Raw genomic sequence first — 19,734 nt, 5'->3', positions numbered from 1 at the left:
TTTAATATTAAATAATTAAATTATTTAATATTAAGCTGCTGACCTGTGAAACATGGGTAATTAAATGACAAGACCAGAATGCTGAAGGCAGCTTTGCTTCTCCTTTTAAATTTGCTGTTGCAGTTTAAACCACATCCCTTACAATGTTCTCACTTTCTGGAAATCTCCAGTGACTGATGCTGCTGCCATTCTTTATCCATTAGTAAACAAAATTCGCCTGCTGTTCATGCAAGTGAATATGCTGATTTGTCCCCTCCTTGTGAACTAGTTAAACTTTTAGATCTGTTCAGTGTGTAATATCTAGAAATCACTGCCATCCTCTAACTGGTGAGAAGAGGAATTCAGATGGGGGAGTACTCGCATTGCTCTCTGGTTCTGAATTCAAAGTATCTTGTTACAGTGGCATCCAGACACCAATTTGTAAAGGAAATGCCATTTTTCTGCATTGGACCTTCTTTTTTTTTTTTTTGACAATTTTAAAAAACAGATTCTGGTGGGGAGTGATCATTACTAGCTGTTAGTTGGGGGGGGGGGGGGGTCTCCCCATTTCATTTGCATCTGACAGCAATTCTGTTACTGCCTTGAGCAGCTGAGCAATGTTGCATGTGATTTTCTATATTGTAGAAAAAAGAAAGGAACTGCTGCTAATAATTTGTGTTTTAACAGGATGGGAAAACAGCAGAAGATCTCGCCAGAGCAGAGCAGCATGAACACGTAGCCAGTCTGCTTGGAAGACTTAAAAAGGTTAGGAATGCATGAATTGTGAGGTTTTCATGTTTTTAAGAGGCCAAGAAAAGTTTGACCATGGGAAATCATACAATAAGATATTTGTCCAAGCCATTCTAAAAAGCTGTTGCAGAAATCCTTACTGGAATGGTGTATTCTTTTTTTCTTTATTCTCATATATTTAATTTAAAATAATGCTCTCAGTTAAAGCTAATATAGCCATATTAACAAAAATGGCTAAGCTAGTCTGCACCACTGATCTCTTATCCTGTATCTGACAGTGCCTAGTAAAGCATCTAAGGTGTTTAGAAGAAACTGGAAAATAAACTATTAAGAATTAGCATATCCCCCAAGAGGACTTATTTCCCCGCCATCACCGTTTTAGTTAGATCAGTATTATGAAGTATGAGAGGTTTGTGCCCCTTCTGAAAACTGTAATACCATGTGAAATAATTGCATGAGTTTTCAATGTCTTCTTTTAGTTCTGCAATTTCAGTATCTCCAAATCCCCAGACAACTAGAATGGAGAGCTGCTCTGGGCTTGTTTTAAGTCTGACACATCTGATACACATCAATTATTCTGGATAGGCAGTGTCACTCATGCCATAAAAGTTCAGGGACCACCTGCCTGGAGAGTATGGGCAAGACCAGTTAAAACAATCTGGTTTTAATTAATGAGTCTGTGGAAGTCTGAAATAAATTACTATTTCATAGTAGCAATAGAAGATGATGTACCAGACATTGCCAGGGTGGAAGAAGAATCATGTCCTTAAAATGTATCAGTGAAGGTGTCAGAAAGTGCCAAAGTTCAGGCTTCTTTTGCAATGATAACTTTTGTAAACACGTGTTCTAACAGGATCGATTTTGATTAGTTGTATCCCTGCACCGAACCCTTGCCTTTGTCTGCATACAGGTGGATAAATGCGTGGGTTTGTCCCACTGTAAATATGGAACAGTACAAGTTGACCTAGAACAAAAGGAAGAAGGTCAGATAAATTGTTTCTGAAAGAGATGTTGATAGCTGTAACTGTCGTCTTGATAGCAGATTATAGTTAATTATTGGAGGCCTGTCTACATATATGGGGAAAGTATATGATAATTATATACTTCATCAGAGTACACTTTGCAACAGAGAATCTGATCAAATGAAATTACATCAAACCACTGAAATTATTCTAGTACTACTGAAAATGTTTGATATAGTCTAGTGCAGTGTATCTGACACTTGTTTTATTTCCATTGTCTGTGGAGGGTTTTGTCCCTGATGGCACTCACATGAAGACTCCTGTCAGTGGCTCTTGCAGAGGATTCACTATTAGCCGTGGGGGGGTGCAGTATTCGCATTGTGACTAAGTTATTTAATAAATGCCTAATAGCGGAGAAGGAACTAAATTACATGCACTACTGTTTCTGATCTTAATTGCCGCATGCTTATAATTTTGGATGGCTGTAGGTGCTCATTTAATGACTCATCCTACATGTTAAACTCAGTATAAATGTAGAACAATGGAGCCTCTCTTAGCTCCAGATGGAGGAATGAAGGAAGGGAAGATGAAGCTAGTTCCTTTTCCCTTCCAGCTTTTTGCTGTCTCCCTGTTTCCTTAAAACAGGCCTTTCTGTGGTGAGAGACAGCTGGTAGTTTGCTGTCCTGCGCTGCATTCCCCCTTGTTGAGTTGATTTTTCAAGCTCAACTTGTGTGGGAAATAGAGCATCCATGTCTGATTGCCTCTTGCTGTCTAAAGAGGAGAGACAGATCTGATTTGTTCATTCCCAACTCCTTGGCAGGAACAGGAGGAGTATCCTTCAGATACTACAAGACAAGATACAGAGGGGTAATGGGATTGCTCCAAGTGGAAAGCTCTTCCACAGAAGATGCGATTGGATTTGAGGAAGGCTTGTGTAGGAGAATGAGATTGCAGCTGTGAAAGAGAAAGTGAGTGCATGCAGAGGGCATACCTGTGAGAGGAGAATTGAGTAGGGAGGCAGATGTGTTGAGGCCTGGGAGTAAAGAGAGAAGCCAGTCCGGAGGATGTACACTTGCAGTAGAGGGGTAGAAAACTGGAATGTGAATAGTATGCAAGAGGTCTTTTAAGGTAAAGAAGAGCAAGTGTGTGGGGAGAGGAGAGATAGAGTGGTCTGGGAAAAGCAATATTTGCCTTGCAAAGAACTGTAGTGGAAATAAACAGAGAACTGGGTGGGGGGAGGTGGGAGAGGGAAAAGGAGAATTCTTCCAAATATGTGAAGTACCAAAAAAGTTGATGTAAAGAAGAGGGGGAATGCACATCAAGTTTTTGAATTGCTGAGGTGGTAGCTGTCGCTGCAAAATTATTCAGTGCTGCATGTATTTATATATATTATTGTGGATAATGGTTACACTGCTGAGACTGACAGGTAAGAATGGGTACAGGAAGAGGCTAGTTTTTCCTCCTTTGCCCTCTCCATCAGAGCTCAAAATGATCCCATTCACTGATGTTGAGCCTCAAGTCATATGATTTTCATGAAGACTCAAGGTGGCTCTTGAGAGCATGCAGTCAGCTGTGCGTGGTCTTCCTACCCCTGCTCTTCTGCCAGTATCACTTGATCATGATGAAGCAGATGGAGGAACTGATTCAGATGAACACCAGCCTGGCAGTATCTAAACCCTGTGTTTTGACTTTGTTGAGAGGCAGAAGTTCCCTGCCACACATTTTGATTTTTTCTTTATGTTGAATTTTAGGATACGCACCGGGGGCTTTTTATCCAGCAGCTGCGGCACACGCAGAACCCACAGCCCCGGATCAAACTGAAGTTGTTTGGACACTCTGGTGCTGGGAAGACAACCCTTGTGGAGTCTCTCAAGTGTGGCCTGATACGAAGCTTCTTCCGAAGACGCAGGCCTAGGCTGTCCTCCACAAACTCAACTAGATTCCCTCCATCTCCTTTGTCTTCCAAACCTTCAGGTATGGCTTCAAAGCTATAATGTTTGAACAAGAAAACATTTTCCTCTTACTCTGTGTAGCTCCTAAGGAAGACCTGTTGGCTGCACTGCAAAAGACAGGACAGGCTAAATGTGTAAGAAACCAAAGCAGAGAGGGTGTTGACTTCTCTGTGCACAGGCTCATACCTGAAGTAAGAGCAAAGAGGAGCAGCAGGTGTGGAGGGTGCAGAAGTAGTTAAGGTTTTGTTTACTTACATGCTCCATAAGTGAACATGGAGAGTGGAGGACAGTACTTGCAAACACTGCTGTTTATTTTTCACAAAAAGCCCTAGGCTGTGAACACCAGTGTCATGACCAGATTCCACTGTCGTGGTTTTGTTAGCCTTTTTTGTTCGAGTAGCTTCACCAAACCGTGCAAAATTGAAACAGATGCTGCATCTTTTATGTGATCTTTTAAGTACTAACAGAGGATTCGGAACTACCCCTGATCCCTTGGAGTGCTTTTCTGTAAGGTACAGGAGGGGATTAACCCATTCAGAGGTGTCTAAAGTTGATTCCAAATAAGGTAAAAATGGAGGTTTTCTAAACTGAATTAAGTGTGTGTAAACAATAGGGAAGCTTTGCCCATGTAGCACCAGTTGGCCTGCGTGAAGTGGCAAGAGCTGCAGGATCTGGAGGAACTAACCAGGTTTACATTTCAGCATGCACCTGGCTTTGGAAGAATCCTCAATGGTGGCAAGACAGTGGAAAGCATAGTGAACTATTTGTCTAAGTCCCTCTTCTAACACTGAGAGGGTGCACGATATATACAAGCTAAGCAGGCACTTTGAGGAGCTCAAGTTTAAACTGATGTTTAGAAGTATTTGTACTATGTCAGGTTTAGATGAGGTCAGGGTTGCCTTTTTCTTTAAAAACCTTTGGATAATGCTTACAGAGTGGCTTAACAAGACAAGTTACCTGGCACAGAGATTGTCATTGCATTTGCAACTGATTAAATGAATCAATCAGAATGTCTTGATTTATTTATCTTAATTTACTGTGTTGTACAAGGGGAGATACGTTGTAGAAGAATGGCTGCAGAAGTGTGGCCACAGAATCCCATGCACTTGAAAATAGTTTACCTAGATATAAAGCCAGAAAGTTGTACAGGGCTGTGTACATTGAAACTTGTGCAGTTCTATGCAAACAAAGCAACTATGGTATTGTTTTAATGTTTGACATTTTAGTTTTTGCTTGTTTCTGTTTTTTTTCTTTTTGGATGAAAAGCAATATATAACATGTAAAAAATATGATGGGTTGAGTGACATAATCAAATACACTTTTAAACCATATAGACAAGTTTGGTCTATACTTGATCATGTGCTGAGTTTTTTTTAAATTCTGAAAAAGTAAGTGGGTGAATTCACCATGTATTTATTTACAAGAGCGTAGAGATTTAAGTACTACACTAGAGGATCAAACATGAGCATATACTTTTACAGCTGACAGGTAGTGTCTTTCTGTATTAAAGCCCATATATCAGAATTCATCATCTGGTGAGGGAAATAAATCTTTACTTTCTCCACTAGATGGGGCAAGGCAATTAAGAAGTCCTTTCATTTCTCAAGTTACTCTTGGGGAATCTGAATTAAGCATGAACTTAAATTGCTTATTAGTAAAATAATTTTGGTTAAGAAATTTTGGTTAAGAAAATTTGGTTAAATTTTGACTATGACATGAACATAGTCAAGTGTTGTTTGCTGCAGTTCCCTCGCACCAAGTTTTAAAGGTATGTCAGATATAACTTCATATTGATGTAATTTATGGGTTGATGCTTTAGAAGAAAAAAGGACAGCTTTTTAGAAATGTATTGTGAGAAGAAAACAAGCTTCCAGTGTTTGCAGTGTGAGCAACAACAGCTACTACTACTGTGCTCTGGAGGCAGTGTGTCTGTCATTAGCTGTAGGGAATCAAGAGTAATGACCTTAGTGTCCAGGTTGAGGGATGAGATGCAACTAAGTTTATTTGGCTCAAAATAAGCCCCCAAATTAGTAAATACATATGAACAAAATTTGCTTACCTTTTGTGAAGTGAAAATGTTCATGCAGGACACCTGAGAAGTAAGGGCTGTCAGTGCTTGTTTTAAGGTATATATGTACTACAGTGGCAGTGTGGGGCAGCGCAGTGGGAGATGAAGAGAGAATGAAATAACGGTTTTGTTAGCACTGAGTGAGGATGAGGCCCTCAGGAGGAAACAATATGGGCTTTTCTCTCACATCTCCCCAGAAACAGTTGTTACACAGTGATATTTTTATCCTGACTTACAGGAAGCAACTATATGAATATGTAGCATTTCCATGCCCATAAAAATAGACCATGCCGTGAAATTGCAGCCCTTAGCTAAAAAAAAACATAGAAGAATTTTAACTATTGGAACCTTTCATTCACAAATTATTCCATTTTCTTCTGTGCTTCGCACCCAGTGGTGTATCTGCTAAAGGGCAGTAAGTGCTACATGAGATCATTCTAATATTTTCACAGTAAGGACGTAGCTGCATACGCTCACAGCTTGGTAGGCGTCTCCTTTCTTTGAAGAGCAGTTTGGGGGGGGTTAATCAGTTTTTATGCTTTGAATACTTATTTTGAAGTGATCTGGTTGTGATTTTCACATGGTTTATAATCTTATTTTCCTTTTCTGACCCAGTTTCAGTAAGCATTACAAATCTTTATCCTGGCTGTGAGAATGTCAGCGTGAGAAGTCGTAGTATGATGTTTGAGCCTGGCCTGACCAAAGGAGTATTAGAAGCTTTCGTTTCACCTTCTCATTACTCTCACTTCTCTGTTGATGACCAGTCCACCAAGGCCATTGACATTCAGAATGCCTGCTTGCATGGTAAGTAGAGCCCTGGGCTGGCGTCCCTTAATGCTGTGGGATGGTTAATGCCACGTTGCTTGTTTTTAACAACAAAAATGAAAGAAAAAAAAAATCAGACTTGATATGGTAGTGACTGTGGTTGAGAATCCAGCACTGGTGGGGTTTGGTTTGTTTAAGCAGGAAGTAAATCTTCATGAAGTTCTGTATGAGTAATACACATAGTAATAGCTTGTGTCAGATGCTTATAGCATCATATAGTAATGATTTTGAACTGGGGCAGGAGGGATTTGGTATAGTAAGAGTGGGTTGGAAAACCAGTTACTATGGGAAGTCTCTTTCGCACTAGTATGTCCTTTGGGGATTTTATCAGGTTTAATCTGGTCCCATAGACCCAAATGTCCTCACCATGTAAGTGGCCCCCAGCTGTATGAAGGACCTAACATTCTCACCCCATGACAGGGCTGGAGCATGTTTGGTGAGTCCCTAGAGCACACCCAACATGGTGGGTGGAGCTTCATGGTTTTCAGAAAGAAAGCTAACTGCTTTGTGATTGAAACCAGTTAGCAGTAAGAGGGGTCGGTCAGAGAAGCTGTCATAAGGACATGTGTGGCTTTTGACTGTGAAGACCGTACAAATGGTTCACATACACCACCAGCCATGCTAATCCTTATACAGGTGTCAAAATCTCTCCCAGTAGGATCTCCTCGTAAGGAAAAAGCTTTGCACACCTTAGAAGCTGCAGTTTTCAGGCTGAATTAGGATTAATCAAGATTTTGCTTTGGATAGGGAAACCTATTTATGAACGCAGTGTATACACACTAACACATGCAGTGACAAAATGGTTTGTCCTAGATGCTGAAGAGTTTGCCGTATAGTTAAAGGTTGTTCTTTGTCCAGCTAATTTCCTCTTTCAGTATAATTTGAAACCAATGAAATTCTGCAGTGAAATAGAGTTGCGTTAACAGACTGTCAGACGGGGTTTCTTTCCATGCTGTGTTGATACAGAATGAAAGGGTGCACACGGATGAACTCTGAATAGCTGTACTCATAACAGCAGATTTGAGGTTTCTGGTTTTTCTTCTAGAAGTGTGAGGTGCATCTTACTGAGCATTTTTTTAAATAGAGATTGTGCAAGTGTGCCAGACTTCACACTAAACATATAGTGCATCTGGGAGGTGCCATGCAGTGCAACACACCAGTACTTTTCTCACCTGAAGCTAAAGGAGATGGCAAAAAGCAGCACAGTGCTGTTGGAATCCTTAACGTGGTGATTCTTCAGCCCTGACTTAACAATGTGTTATGAATAGTACAATTTTGTAAAGCAAATGGCTTCTTTGAGAATGTCCTTCAGCTGTTTTTAATACTAGTGGTGGCATGTTAAAAAGAAAAATCAATAAAAATGTTGAGCTTTTTGGGGTGAGCAGGAAGCATTGGGAGCCATTATTCTTGTTTTTCAAGGGAATTACAAGACCCGTTGCTGCTGTGCGAGGCAGAGACCAATTTAATATGTAAGGCTCCATGCATTTAATGCACAGATGCTCCCATGTGGCAACCAGCTGAATGTCTTAGAGAAGTGAATGTGAAAGAGGAACAGATCGTGAGGACCCCACCTTCTCAGCCTCTGAAACTGACTGAAACCCATTCTCTTTGTTCATGATTGCATTTGCAGTCTTTATTTTCTCAAATGCATATGGTTTAGCTTTGTGAAAGTTTAAATCAGGTTGACTCTCATTTGTCTTTCCATGGCTGAAAGATGCTTTATTGTTACTGACAAAGTGTGATCTATTCAACTGTTCATCTGTTTTCCAGGTGTTGGTGATTTCAGCATCTGGGAATTCTCTGGGAATCCTGTGTATTTCTGCTGTTACGATTATTTTGCTGCAAATGATCCCACTGCAATTCACATGGTGCTTTTTAGTCTCGAGGAGCCTTATGAAATCCAGTTAAACCAAGTGACCTTTTGGCTCAGTTTCCTGAAATCGTTAGTCCCAGTTGAGGAGCCAATAGGTACGCTCTTCTGCCTGTTAATGGAATATTTGGGGACTCTAGGATAAAGCTTCTTGTGTTTCTCAGTAACTGTTTATCATCTGTGTCAAATACTGTTACTGTGTTTTCATCCACATGCATTCAAACAAACTTTATATAAGGTTTCTTAGAGAAAGGAAATTTTATCTGTTGAACAAGCCTGAAGAGTTGTACATATGACTTAGTCCAACCAAAAAGGGTCATGATGTACAGGGCAGCCTTTGTGGCACTGGGATTTACATCTGTAAAAGGCAAATATAGTTTTATGTCTCATAATCTACATGGAAAAGTGTTCCAGAGGGTTGGAACCATTTAAAAGGTAAAACCAGTCTTAGACACATTGCTTAAGTGCTATTTGTATCTAACCCCAATTAAGTGTTTCCAGCATAAATTAGTCTTGTCAGTGAGAACAGGACAGAACCATTGTGGACTGGCATACCTCTCAGTACATGCACCTTTAACATGTTTAACTAGAGTTGTATTCAGACTTCAAATATGTTCACCTTTTGGTGCATCAGGGTGTACAGAAATCCATATTTCTTGTAAATTTCATTTTGCATATTCTCAGACTTTGCACAAGTTTTAAGGAAGTTGACTTGTTTTATATTCAACCTTTCTAACAAACTGAAAGTTACTTCAGGCAAACAATTCTTTTTTTCCTTAAGATGTCTAGTTCTAGGTATATATACCATATAACTTGTTGAAGTTTGTAGCTGAGCATTGGTCTGCAGACTGGGACAGTTTCATGGACAAACCAAGCTCAGACATGTGTCTTGGTTCTAGGAACCAAAATGTTATTACAGTCAGTGGATCGAACTCAGTGCTCATGAACATTTATAATGCTGCTAGGAATTCACCAGACAAGCATATCAAATACTTCCATAGTGCAAAGAGTATTTCCCCCGTCTTTTTGTTCTGCTTAGTTCTGTATGCATTGTCTGAGCCAGATAATGATGAGCCAAGGCAGACCTTCAGTTGTCAGTTCAGGCATCTGCTTGTAATTGATTTTCCATTTTAGATCAAAACACAAAGTTAACAATATGAGCATTTGGATCTAACTGATGTGAAATTACTTCTGGAAGTAAAAGCTTAGAAATTTGCAGAAAAATATCAAAGCTGAAAATACAGTTAGTTTGCAGTTGCTGAAAGCTTTTCACAGCTCCTCAGTCTAGTGAAGAAACTTAGTTCTTGGTTTGACCGAGTTTGAATTTGAGGTAATAGTTTCTTCTTGCTGATCTAATTATCAGCATTCTTCAGACACTTTGCTTAAATCAGTGTTTACACTGGTCAGTTCAATTTGGGTACCCATACATTTTTGTACTACTACAAATAAAAAGTAATATTTAGTAACTGATGTTAGCAGAAAACTCAAACTTTTGGAATTACTTCCCAGTTATTTTGTCTAGGTCCTTTAGCTGCACCCACCCCACACACCCCAAAAAAAATATTACAAAATACTTACCTTGAAGTGCTACACTGCAGTTTGGGAAAATGTGGCTTTTTATGAATACATCAAGATTCTGTAGCTCTTAGTTGATGAAAACTGAGCAGTGATGTAGGCATATTTCTCCCATGTGAAGTTTTTTTCAGACTAGAATAGCAGGATTGGATGTACTATCTTTTTGAAAAATAGTCTAATGATGTCTTCTCATTTCTGGAAGATCAGTTTGAGAAAAGATTGAAAACTCTATGTTCTGTACTGTCACCTCATTCATACCATTTGTGTCTTTCTTTTTTTCTCATTCTTTTTCATGGTTTCTGCCAGGCTTTCCTACTTAACTCTCACCTAAGTGAGAGGTCATTGTGTAAGTACTGCAAAATAGCGTTCATACCAATCTATGACTGTTGTAGATTATTTGTGTTCTACTTGCAATCCTCTACTCTGCACCTGTAGTATTAAGGACCATCTAAAGATTATGAGAAACCCTTTCAAGAAGCTGTTATTTTAAATTATTTTTCCTCACACTACCATAGTTTGTAGCTAATAGAGAGATCATTAGTGTTATTAATGTTTTTGTTAGAACAATGAAGTCATGTAATATCAATGTATCTGATGTTAATCAAAGAGTCTAGCTATTCAAATTGAACATTATGTAGACAATCCTGTAGGCAGATAACAGCCAAGGCACCAGTGGTGTGTAAGCACAGTGGCTATGCTTAAGAGTTGGTAAATCCACTGCAAAAGTGATTGGTATGAAGAATGTAAAATGTATTGCTACTTTCCTGTCTCCGTAAGACGGCCATGTTCATACGCTTATAGTAAGGGAGTGCTGTTGTTTCTGTTCTAGCATTTGGTGGGAAGCTGAAAAGACCACTGCGTGTTGTTTTGGTCGCCACACATGCTGACATAGTGAATCTTCCACGGCCTGTTGGAGGAGAGTTTTGGTATGACAAAGATATGTCATTGTTGAAAGAAATCAGGAACAGGTAAGTCTATATATGTAGTGTTTGAACATGTCAATTGGAAAGAAAAGGTACTATAATGCACAGAAATATGTAAAAGGTCTTTATATGGCTTATGCTTTGTGATCTTATGATATTTTGAGTATGATCATACTGCGTAAAGATAGAAATGTTTACAAATAGTACAGTGAGTGAGCTGCTCACTTAAGTGAGCTATAAAGATCCAAGTGGTGCAAAAATGAATTGAGGCATAGGAAGTCTTACCCTGTAAACACTGGGATACATCCAAAGGTCTGTATTGGCCATTTGTCTTAACATCTTGGTGCTCAGGTTTTGCACCAGTCTCAGAACAAAAGTTGGCTGTTCTCAGCTACAAACTCTGGGTGTGAAAGAGGGGACTTTACAGGAGAGCTGCCCTTTGCTCTGAATTGATTTAGGATGGGTAGGGAAAAAACTTAAAACCAGACCAGGAGGTAATTCTTACACAGTTTTTGAAGAGCTGGATGATCTGGAGTCACAGAGGTTACAAGGTCATCCAAAAGGTACCTAGAAGCTAGGGAACTTACAGCCTTCTTCATCTAATGTTTGGAAAGCATGCTAATTGTAGATGGAAATAGGGATTTTTTTCATGAACATACTATTATATAAAGGTGAGCACATAAGTGGGCAATACATGGAACCATCCATACCTGTAAGCGTAGACACTTGTCTGAACTGTACTAGAAACAGATCTTTGGTGTTAGAATCCTTTTAAAATGCAAACCAGTCCAGAGTTAGGAAAACAAGTATGTGCAGCTGAAAAGTCAAAAGTAAATGAGAAAGACAGCTGGTGTCAATAGCAATGACATCCAAATTATTTAAATTGAGAAGAAATAAAACAATAAAGACCTTAAAAAGAATTAATTCCTTCTATCCTTTCTCTGTTAAAATGTTTGATTTTGTAATTAAAAGTCCTGTGATTCAGTTATCATTTTCTTATGCCTCTTCAGTCTTTTTCCTTAGCTAATACAGCTTTCTCTCAATATCTGTTTATTTTCAATAAAATTAGAGAGCAGCTATACTGTCTGTGCTTATAAAATATCTTAGCACAATCAGTACTTCAACCTTTTCATCATTCCTTGAAGAAAAAATAACTTCTGTGTAATTTAAGACTGAAGTACAACTAGATTAAGAAATAAAACAGCGTTTTGAACTAAGTATATAATTGTTGGCTTTTTCTTTTTTAGATTTGGAAATGATCTGCAAATTTCAGACAAGTTATTTGTCTTGGATGCTGGAGCATCTGGGTCTAAAGATATGAAGCTTCTCCGAAATCATTTGCAAGAAATAAGAAGCCAGATAATTTCTGTAAGTAATATCTAATGGTCTGGGTTGGCACAGCCAAAATGTGAAAATCTTGTGTAAATTTAGTATTTATATTATGAAACTTAAATGAGTGCTGTTCCAGTTTTTTAGCAGCATGCATGACAGACCTGGTGATGAACAAACTTCTGAAGTTAACAATTCAGTCAGCATTTTCAAAACTGTATAAGTTTTGTACAGGTCACAAAAATTATCTCTTTTGAAAGGAAATTATTTGGGATTTTCAGTACAAAGTTAGTTTCCTGTTTTGAATTGACAGTGATTGGATTTCAGCATTGGCCCTTCTTTTGTTTTGCTTTTTTTTTAATTTTTTTTTAAATCAGTGTAGCATTACAGAGAAACAAAATATATTTCAGGCAGGTTTTTTGTGAAAAAAAACAAAAACAAACCAGAGTAGAACAGTTTCCTTGACTGTTAGAAAGATAATTGCCAATATAAATGTGTGAACTAATATGCATTAACTTTTTACTGCACTACTTTACTGAAAAATATGTTACGGAGTTGTGTATGTGTAGGTATATGTGTATGAGACTAAAGGTAAAACAACCATGGTTTCATGTTACCACCATGAATCCACAGAGCCTTCCATACTGAGGGTGACCAAGTCAAGTTGCTATGTAGCCTGTGCTAAATGCATTTAATTTAATTTAAATTCCTTCATACCAAAGGCCCTCTTACTTGTGAGACACAGACTTTTGCAGCTACTTCTGAATTGGTATTTTTTTTAAAATTAATTAAAAGTAACTGTATTACTGAGTTCATTCTGTAGATCAAAGAATATGTTTGGGTTTATGCAAAATTCAGCCTATTTTATGTTCCAAATGATCTCTTGATTTAATAAGCTTCTGTTCTGTGACAAAACTTTATTGTAGCCATGGTCACTAGCTTGAAATCAGGAGGGCTTTGCTGCATAAGAAGTGTGTGATGTGGCTTGAGAGTGTAGGATTAAGGCTTCAGTGATATCCAAGACAATCAAGAGATAAAAAGTATCATCTTTATTTCTTATCTGGTACCCTGCTGTCTCACCTGCTGAAGTAAATCAGTCCTGTACAAATACTGATGAGTACAGATCTTAATTAAATGTTGGCAATTTCTGAAATAAAGATTACCTTCTAGATGCATGAAGGCAACTGATACATTTTGACGTCACTATTCTAGGTGGTCACCACATTTGACAAGGCAGGACAATATAAACTAAACTTTGATCCATATGTCAGTATTCCCTTTGTAATAACGGTGATGTTTGGAAAGTTTGCTCATTTCAATGAAAAAGTTGTTTCTGGAATTGCCCATCACAAGGGGTACTATTTAGACATGGATATACTCATGGATGCATTAAATCTTGTAACCTTCATTGGAAGAAAAAAAAACCCCAAACCCCAAAAAACAATCAGACTGTTATTCTCAGCAGAGTAGAATTACAAATGAGTGTTTTCTGTGCCTTTGTAAGACTTGCCCACCTATGAGTCATCTGTGTGAAAAAATAATCTCCACACTGCCTTCATGGAGAAAAATGAATGGACCCAACCAGCTGATGTCCTTGCAGCAGTTTGTGTATGATGTACAGGAACACCTTAACCCCCTAGCAAGTGAAGATGACCTACGGCATATTGCACAGCAGTTGCATAGCATTGGAGAAGTAAGTGGCTTTGTCTAAATTGCATCTCTATTAGCAACATAATGCTTTGGTATATTATTGCTTAATGAGATTTAAGCAAATGTCTGTAGTTCGGTGGATTTTTTTTTCCTCCCTGTTAAGACACCCAAAGAAGTAGAAACTGGTTAATAATTCTTTTTGTTAACGTTATTGCCTTGTGGCTCCTATTTCATTCAACATTATTTCTTTGAGACAGGAAAAGTTACAGTTTATTACTACAGTTGTAAGAATGTGAAATACCCAGAAAGGATAAGTATGCTATCATCTTAAATGAGGTAGTGCCTAATGTGTTCACTGCATATGAGAATTTATATATGTCTGTTAGAAATTGAATCATAGGATAACACCTTTGCATAAATAGCTTACAGGGCATGGCTAGGCTTTACAGATGTTGGGCTGTAATGGCTTTGTTGCTAGCGGAAATCAAGAGCAAAACCTGCACCTTGTTCTGAATACTTGCAAGAAATTAAAATGCATTGTTTGTTTTCCTCCTATCAGCAGTGTTAATTAAATGATTGTGTCAGTAACTTAGGAAGGAGAGAAGGTGAGGTATCATCTTGTACTTCACAAGGTGTAAATAGTAACTTTCATATTTATAAACAGATTAACATTATGCAGAGTGAAACTGTCCAAGATGTTGTGCTTCTGGATCCTCGCTGGCTCTGTTCAAATGTCCTTGGAAAAATCCTGTCAGTGGAGAACCCAAAAGCCCTCCATCACTATAGAGGTCGGTACACTATAGAGGACATCCAGCGTCTGGTGACAGATAGCGACGTGGAAGAGCTGATACAGATTTTGGATGCCATGGATATTTGTGCAAGGGACCTTAGCAGTGGAGCAATGGTGGATATTCCTGCTCTTATAAAGACTGACAATCTCCACAGGTCTTGGACAGATGAGGACGATGAGGTGCTAATTTATGGTGGTGTTAGAATCGTTCCTGTGGAACATCTTACGCCATTTCCTTGTGGAATTTTTCATAAAGTTCAGGTGAATCTCTGCAGGTGGATTCATCAGCAGAGCACAGAGGGAGATGCTGATATACGTCTATGGGTGAACGGATCAAAAATTATGAATCGTGGAGCTGAGCTTTTAGTGCTGCTGGTCAACCATGGTCAGGGTATAGAGGTTCAAGTCAGAGGACTGGAAACAGAGAAAGTCAAGTGCTGTTTACTTCTGGATTCTGTATGCAGCACCATTGATAACTTAATGGCCACAACCTTACCAGGCCTTCTGACTGGGAAATACTACCTTAGTCCTCAGCAGCTGAGGGAACATCATGAACCAGTAATGGTCTACCAGCCTAGAGACTTTTTCCGTGCACAGAGTCAAAAGGAGACATCACTAACTAACACTATGGGGGGATATAAAGAGAGCTTTAGCAGTATACTGTGTTTTGGGTGTCTTGATGTCTACTCCCAGGGAAGCCTAGGAATGGATATTCATGTATCTGATCTGAATCTACTTACCAGGAGAAAGCTAAGTCGACTTTTGGATCCACCTGATCCTATGGGCAAAGACTGGTGCCTTCTGGCCATGAACCTGGGCCTCCCTGATCTTGTTGCTAAGTACAATACAAATAATGGAACACAAAATGACTTTCTCTCAAGCCCAGTCCATGCCCTTCTGCAGGAGTGGAGTAATGCTCCTGAGAGCACTGTAGGTATCCTAATGTCTAAGCTGAGGGAATTAGGTCGCAGAGATGCAGCAGACTTTTTACTGAAGGCATCTTCTGTATTCAAAATAAACTTAGATGCTAATGGTCAAGAGGCTTATGCTTCCAGCTGCAACAGTGGCACATCTTATAATTCGATTAGCTCTGTAGTGTCACGGTAAAAGCAGGTGTTTTGGATAGACATCTTTTCAAACTGCAGAAAGGATAAAAGATACAGTACAAGAGTTTGTGCATTTCTATTTATGAGGGTTTACATCAAAGGATCTTTATCCTTCTCTACCACCACCTTTTTGTGCATAAACTTTCTCCTTTAACTGTGAATTGTTGCTCTTTATCTATTAAAAAGGCTGATGTACTTCTGGTGTTTTGAAATTATTCCTGATATATAATGTGCTGCTTAATACTGCCATTTTGACTGGAAAGTCTTAACTTTTGGATTATGTACTGCAACTGTTTATAAAAATTCTCCCCGTAAAAGGTAGGGGGAGAGGAATAGCACATATTACCTGACGTGTATTTCTTACACCCATTTTTTTTCTTTTCCTTATGTCCTCTGCTTAATTTTTTTATATTTGTAAGGAGAGAAATCCACCATTTGTGGTCAATCCAACTGAATTTAAAACCACATTGTTTATAGCTGAAAAAGCGAGTGCCTTTTGCAGAAGGGAGGGTGCAGTTGATTTGAATGACCCTGCTGGAGTTACAAGAACATGCTACCTCTGTTTCACTTAAATTGTCTGCATGCTTATCATTGCAAGTGGTGCTTGCCTTTTTAATTTTTCCTGCACTTCTAAGACATTGGTAACAACTCATGCTGAGCATTCTTGTGCCAGTACTATGGGTATAGACGTGATACCTAGTCAGCTTCAATTACAGTCAAATCATACTATGAAAATCTCTTGAACTTGCCAATTATCATGCTTCACTATTTCCATGCACCTCAGGTAAAAAGTTCATATCCCTATAGAGTTCCAAAAAACACAAGTCTTGCATACTGCAGAATAATATAGCTGTCAGTTGTAATTTGTGTATAACAAAGGTTTTCTACTATTAGATCCTGCATTACTTACTTCCTGTACTTGAAAACTTTGATGGGGATAAAAACAAAGGAAGCAAGGTTTCTTGCAGTGATAATTTTAAAATTAATATGAGGGAATATGACCCATTCTCTGTTTCAAAAAGCATGTAATTTTACTGGTGCGATGTGTGTTTGTTTATATATATTGTATGTACATATATTAATACTATTTTTTCCTTAATCTCACAATGTAGTAAAATTTTAAAAGGTTTTTCTACAAATAAACTGTTGCTTGTTGCATCCTTGTTGTTCCTATTCTGTAGCTGACAGGGGCTGAAATTTCTCTTCTCTTTACAGTCGCAGTCCTGGAGAGGCAACACCTGGCTTCTGAAGTTCTGGGAACCTCCTGTTTCACTTCAGGGGGGTTTCCTAGTACCCCGGAGCAAAACTTATTTGTTTACTGCAGAGGTGGTTCCTCCGCAGCAGAGGGATTTGCATTCATTTTTACAAGCGGCAAGCCAAAGCAGTTTGCTATGTAGCTTTTCCTTTGTGGTATTTTTTTTTTACAATGGGAGCCAAAACAGCAGATGTGAGTCTGTCTGTCATCACGAATCCTCCAGATTATGCTGTGTTGCAAAGGGGGAGAATGCTGTGCTGTGTTAATGGTCCTTTACATTAAGGATCCCCTCACCACACAGGGGACTGTGCAGCTGCTGCTGCTTGTTTAAGCTCTTATGATTACTGTCATGTAACCCCAGCCAGCAACTAAGAACCACACAGCCACTCACTCCCGCCTGGGAGGAGAATCGGAAAAAGGTAAAACCTGTGGGTTGAGATAAGAACAATTTAATAATTGAAATAAAGTATAATGATGATGATGATAACAATAATAAATAATAATTAAAAGAGCCATAACAAAATGAGAAAGAAAGAAAACTAAAAAAAACCCCAACCAATTGATGCAACAATACAGTTGCTCACCACCTGCTGTCCCATGCCCAGCCAGTCCCAAGCAGCGATCTCCCTGCCTGGCCAACTCCCCCCAGCTTTATATGCCAAGCGTTACGTTCTCTGGTATGGAATATCCCTTTGGCTTGTTGGGGTCAGCTGTCCCAGTTTCTTGTGCACAACTACCACCACCCTAACCCCTGACTCACTCAATGGCAGCTTAAGAAACTGAGAAGTCTATACAGCTAAGAACCTCAGTCGTTATCAATATTATTCTCATGTTAAATCCAAAACACAGCACTGTACCAGCAAGAAAATTAACTCTATCTTAGCCGAAACCAGGACATTTACTCACTGGTAACTGCACAATCTGTACAGCACTCTATGGAGGCAGCTCTGCACACCACCTCCTCCCTGTGCATGTTACAAAGGAATTAAATAGACTCTTCTTAAAATGCTGGCTGCTGTTTCCCACTACTTTGCACATTTTACCCTTTCTTTATTAAATCACTGGGCTCCTTTGTTAAACATGAACTGTTAGAAGTCCAGTCCTCAATTAGAAGTATGTTGATGAGCAGTCCTACCCTGAGGTGTCTGTACTCTTGATACTCTGCCTCTGACAAACTGAGTTCAGCATCTCCCACCACTGCTCAGAGTTGCCCAGCTTTCCACAGCCCATATTTGCCTGTTAGTTCATGGCCACCACCGTGCTTCACCTTCCAGCTGTGGACATGATCAGCACTTGTGTCAGATTCTGGTATGTGGAGGGGTCTCTCCCATCTCGTAAGACTTCCGAGTTTTCTAGCTGGTGTCTTTAGGCCTGTTGCTCAGGTATCAAACTTGGAGTTACTTCACTGAGTCTGTGTGACTGCAGAGGAGTGTGACTTGGTGTCACAAGTCTTAGGAAAGCGGAGACTACTGTGAGACGTTTTTCCAATGCAGGGCTGTCAGCAGTGTCTGTTAATTTGGGATTTAATTCACCACTGTACTACTTGTGGTGGAGTGGCAAGATTTTGATACCAGCTACTTCCTCCCACTCATGCCTCCCCAGATACTTTATGTGTGCTCAAGGTGCATGGTCAACTTGCCAACATCGATGCAGTAGTCTTTATCTCTTTTTCTTTTTCTTCTTTTTTTTTTTCTCCCCAACAGCATGTTCCTAACAATTCTTTGCTTCCATTTACTGTGAAATGCAGACCTGAGAATATAAATTACTCAGCAGATGCTATGATGAGTCTTTGAATGGCAGTCATAGCCTATTGCATCATTTACAGTTTTTATGGTAATACATTGAGAAAAGCAAATCACAGTCATAGGGTAGATTTGGATTGCTTTCCTATAAATCATGTGTCACTGACCAAAAAAAAATAAATTATTGTCCCAAATGACAAGTTTGACCAAAAAAAGCTAATAAAGTGATACAAGTGAGCATCCCTTCAGTTGCTTCACTTGTATTGATTTCCTGTTTTCCTTTGTGGATGCAAGCAGAGGCAGAACTTCATTCCACAATTTTCAGAACTGTGTTTAAAACGTAATGATTCTGCCTGACTCCAGAAATGGATGAAATGCAAGTCTTTGCAAGGTCAAAGAAGTTTAGCCATAAATTTACAGTATGTATAAGTTTGTGCAAGGAACATGCTAAGCTCAGCTCCTGCTGGTGAAATAGGTGAAGCTGCATACTAACCAGTAAGAGACTCTTCCTTGCATTTCTTTGAAGCTTCAGAGCAGAGCTTCTGATTTTAAGGATAAAGCAGTTTACCTCCAACATTCATTTTGTCTTCAAAATCTGTAATATAGACAAACTCTCAAGCTTGCAACACAGTTGCTGAAGACCAAGATGCATTACAGATGATCTTAAAGTTTATAAATGTATGTTGCTGACATCTGCACTCAGATTCTGAAGAAATTTTCTGAAGAAGATAGGAAGCAAGCATTTTATTGTAAACCATTTTTCCAAGTAGAGTCTTTTCTCCCTGGCATGCAGCAGCATGTATAGGATAGGAAAGTGCATCATATTGGGTTTTCCTGGTTTTACTCCCTGTGGCAGTTCTGCTGCCGACCTGACTGGTGAGTTTAGAAAGCCAGAGATCAGTGGCTAAAAGCAAAAGATTTTGAGGGTGGGACAAGAAGGACAATGAGAGGTGACCTT

At 39.1% G+C, this 19,734-nt stretch overlaps 1 protein-coding gene across 1 annotated transcript in view; it reads left to right on the top strand.

Annotated features, from left to right (window-relative positions):
• DAPK1 (death associated protein kinase 1) overlaps positions 1–16,937 on the top strand; it is a 93,084-nt gene extending 76,147 nt beyond the window's left edge. Inside the window, exons 18-25 of the mRNA XM_037372624.1 lie at positions 667–744; positions 3,443–3,665; positions 6,327–6,515; positions 8,307–8,504; positions 10,811–10,949; positions 12,152–12,272; positions 13,738–13,926; positions 14,548–16,937. Of these exons, the coding sequence (XP_037228521.1) occupies positions 667–744; positions 3,443–3,665; positions 6,327–6,515; positions 8,307–8,504; positions 10,811–10,949; positions 12,152–12,272; positions 13,738–13,926; positions 14,548–15,780 (2,370 nt within the window). The 3' untranslated portion in view covers positions 15,781–16,937. The remainder of the gene's footprint in view (positions 1–666; positions 745–3,442; positions 3,666–6,326; positions 6,516–8,306; positions 8,505–10,810; positions 10,950–12,151; positions 12,273–13,737; positions 13,927–14,547) is intronic.
• The last annotated feature ends 2,797 nt before the right edge of the window (positions 16,938–19,734 follow it).

Source organism: Falco rusticolus, chromosome Z (genome assembly GCF_015220075.1).
Source record: "Falco rusticolus isolate bFalRus1 chromosome Z, bFalRus1.pri, whole genome shotgun sequence".
NCBI classification, from domain to species: domain Eukaryota; kingdom Metazoa; phylum Chordata; class Aves; order Falconiformes; family Falconidae; genus Falco; species Falco rusticolus.
Note: the sequence above shows the minus strand (reverse complement) of the source record. Positions and strands in the feature narration are given on the sequence as shown.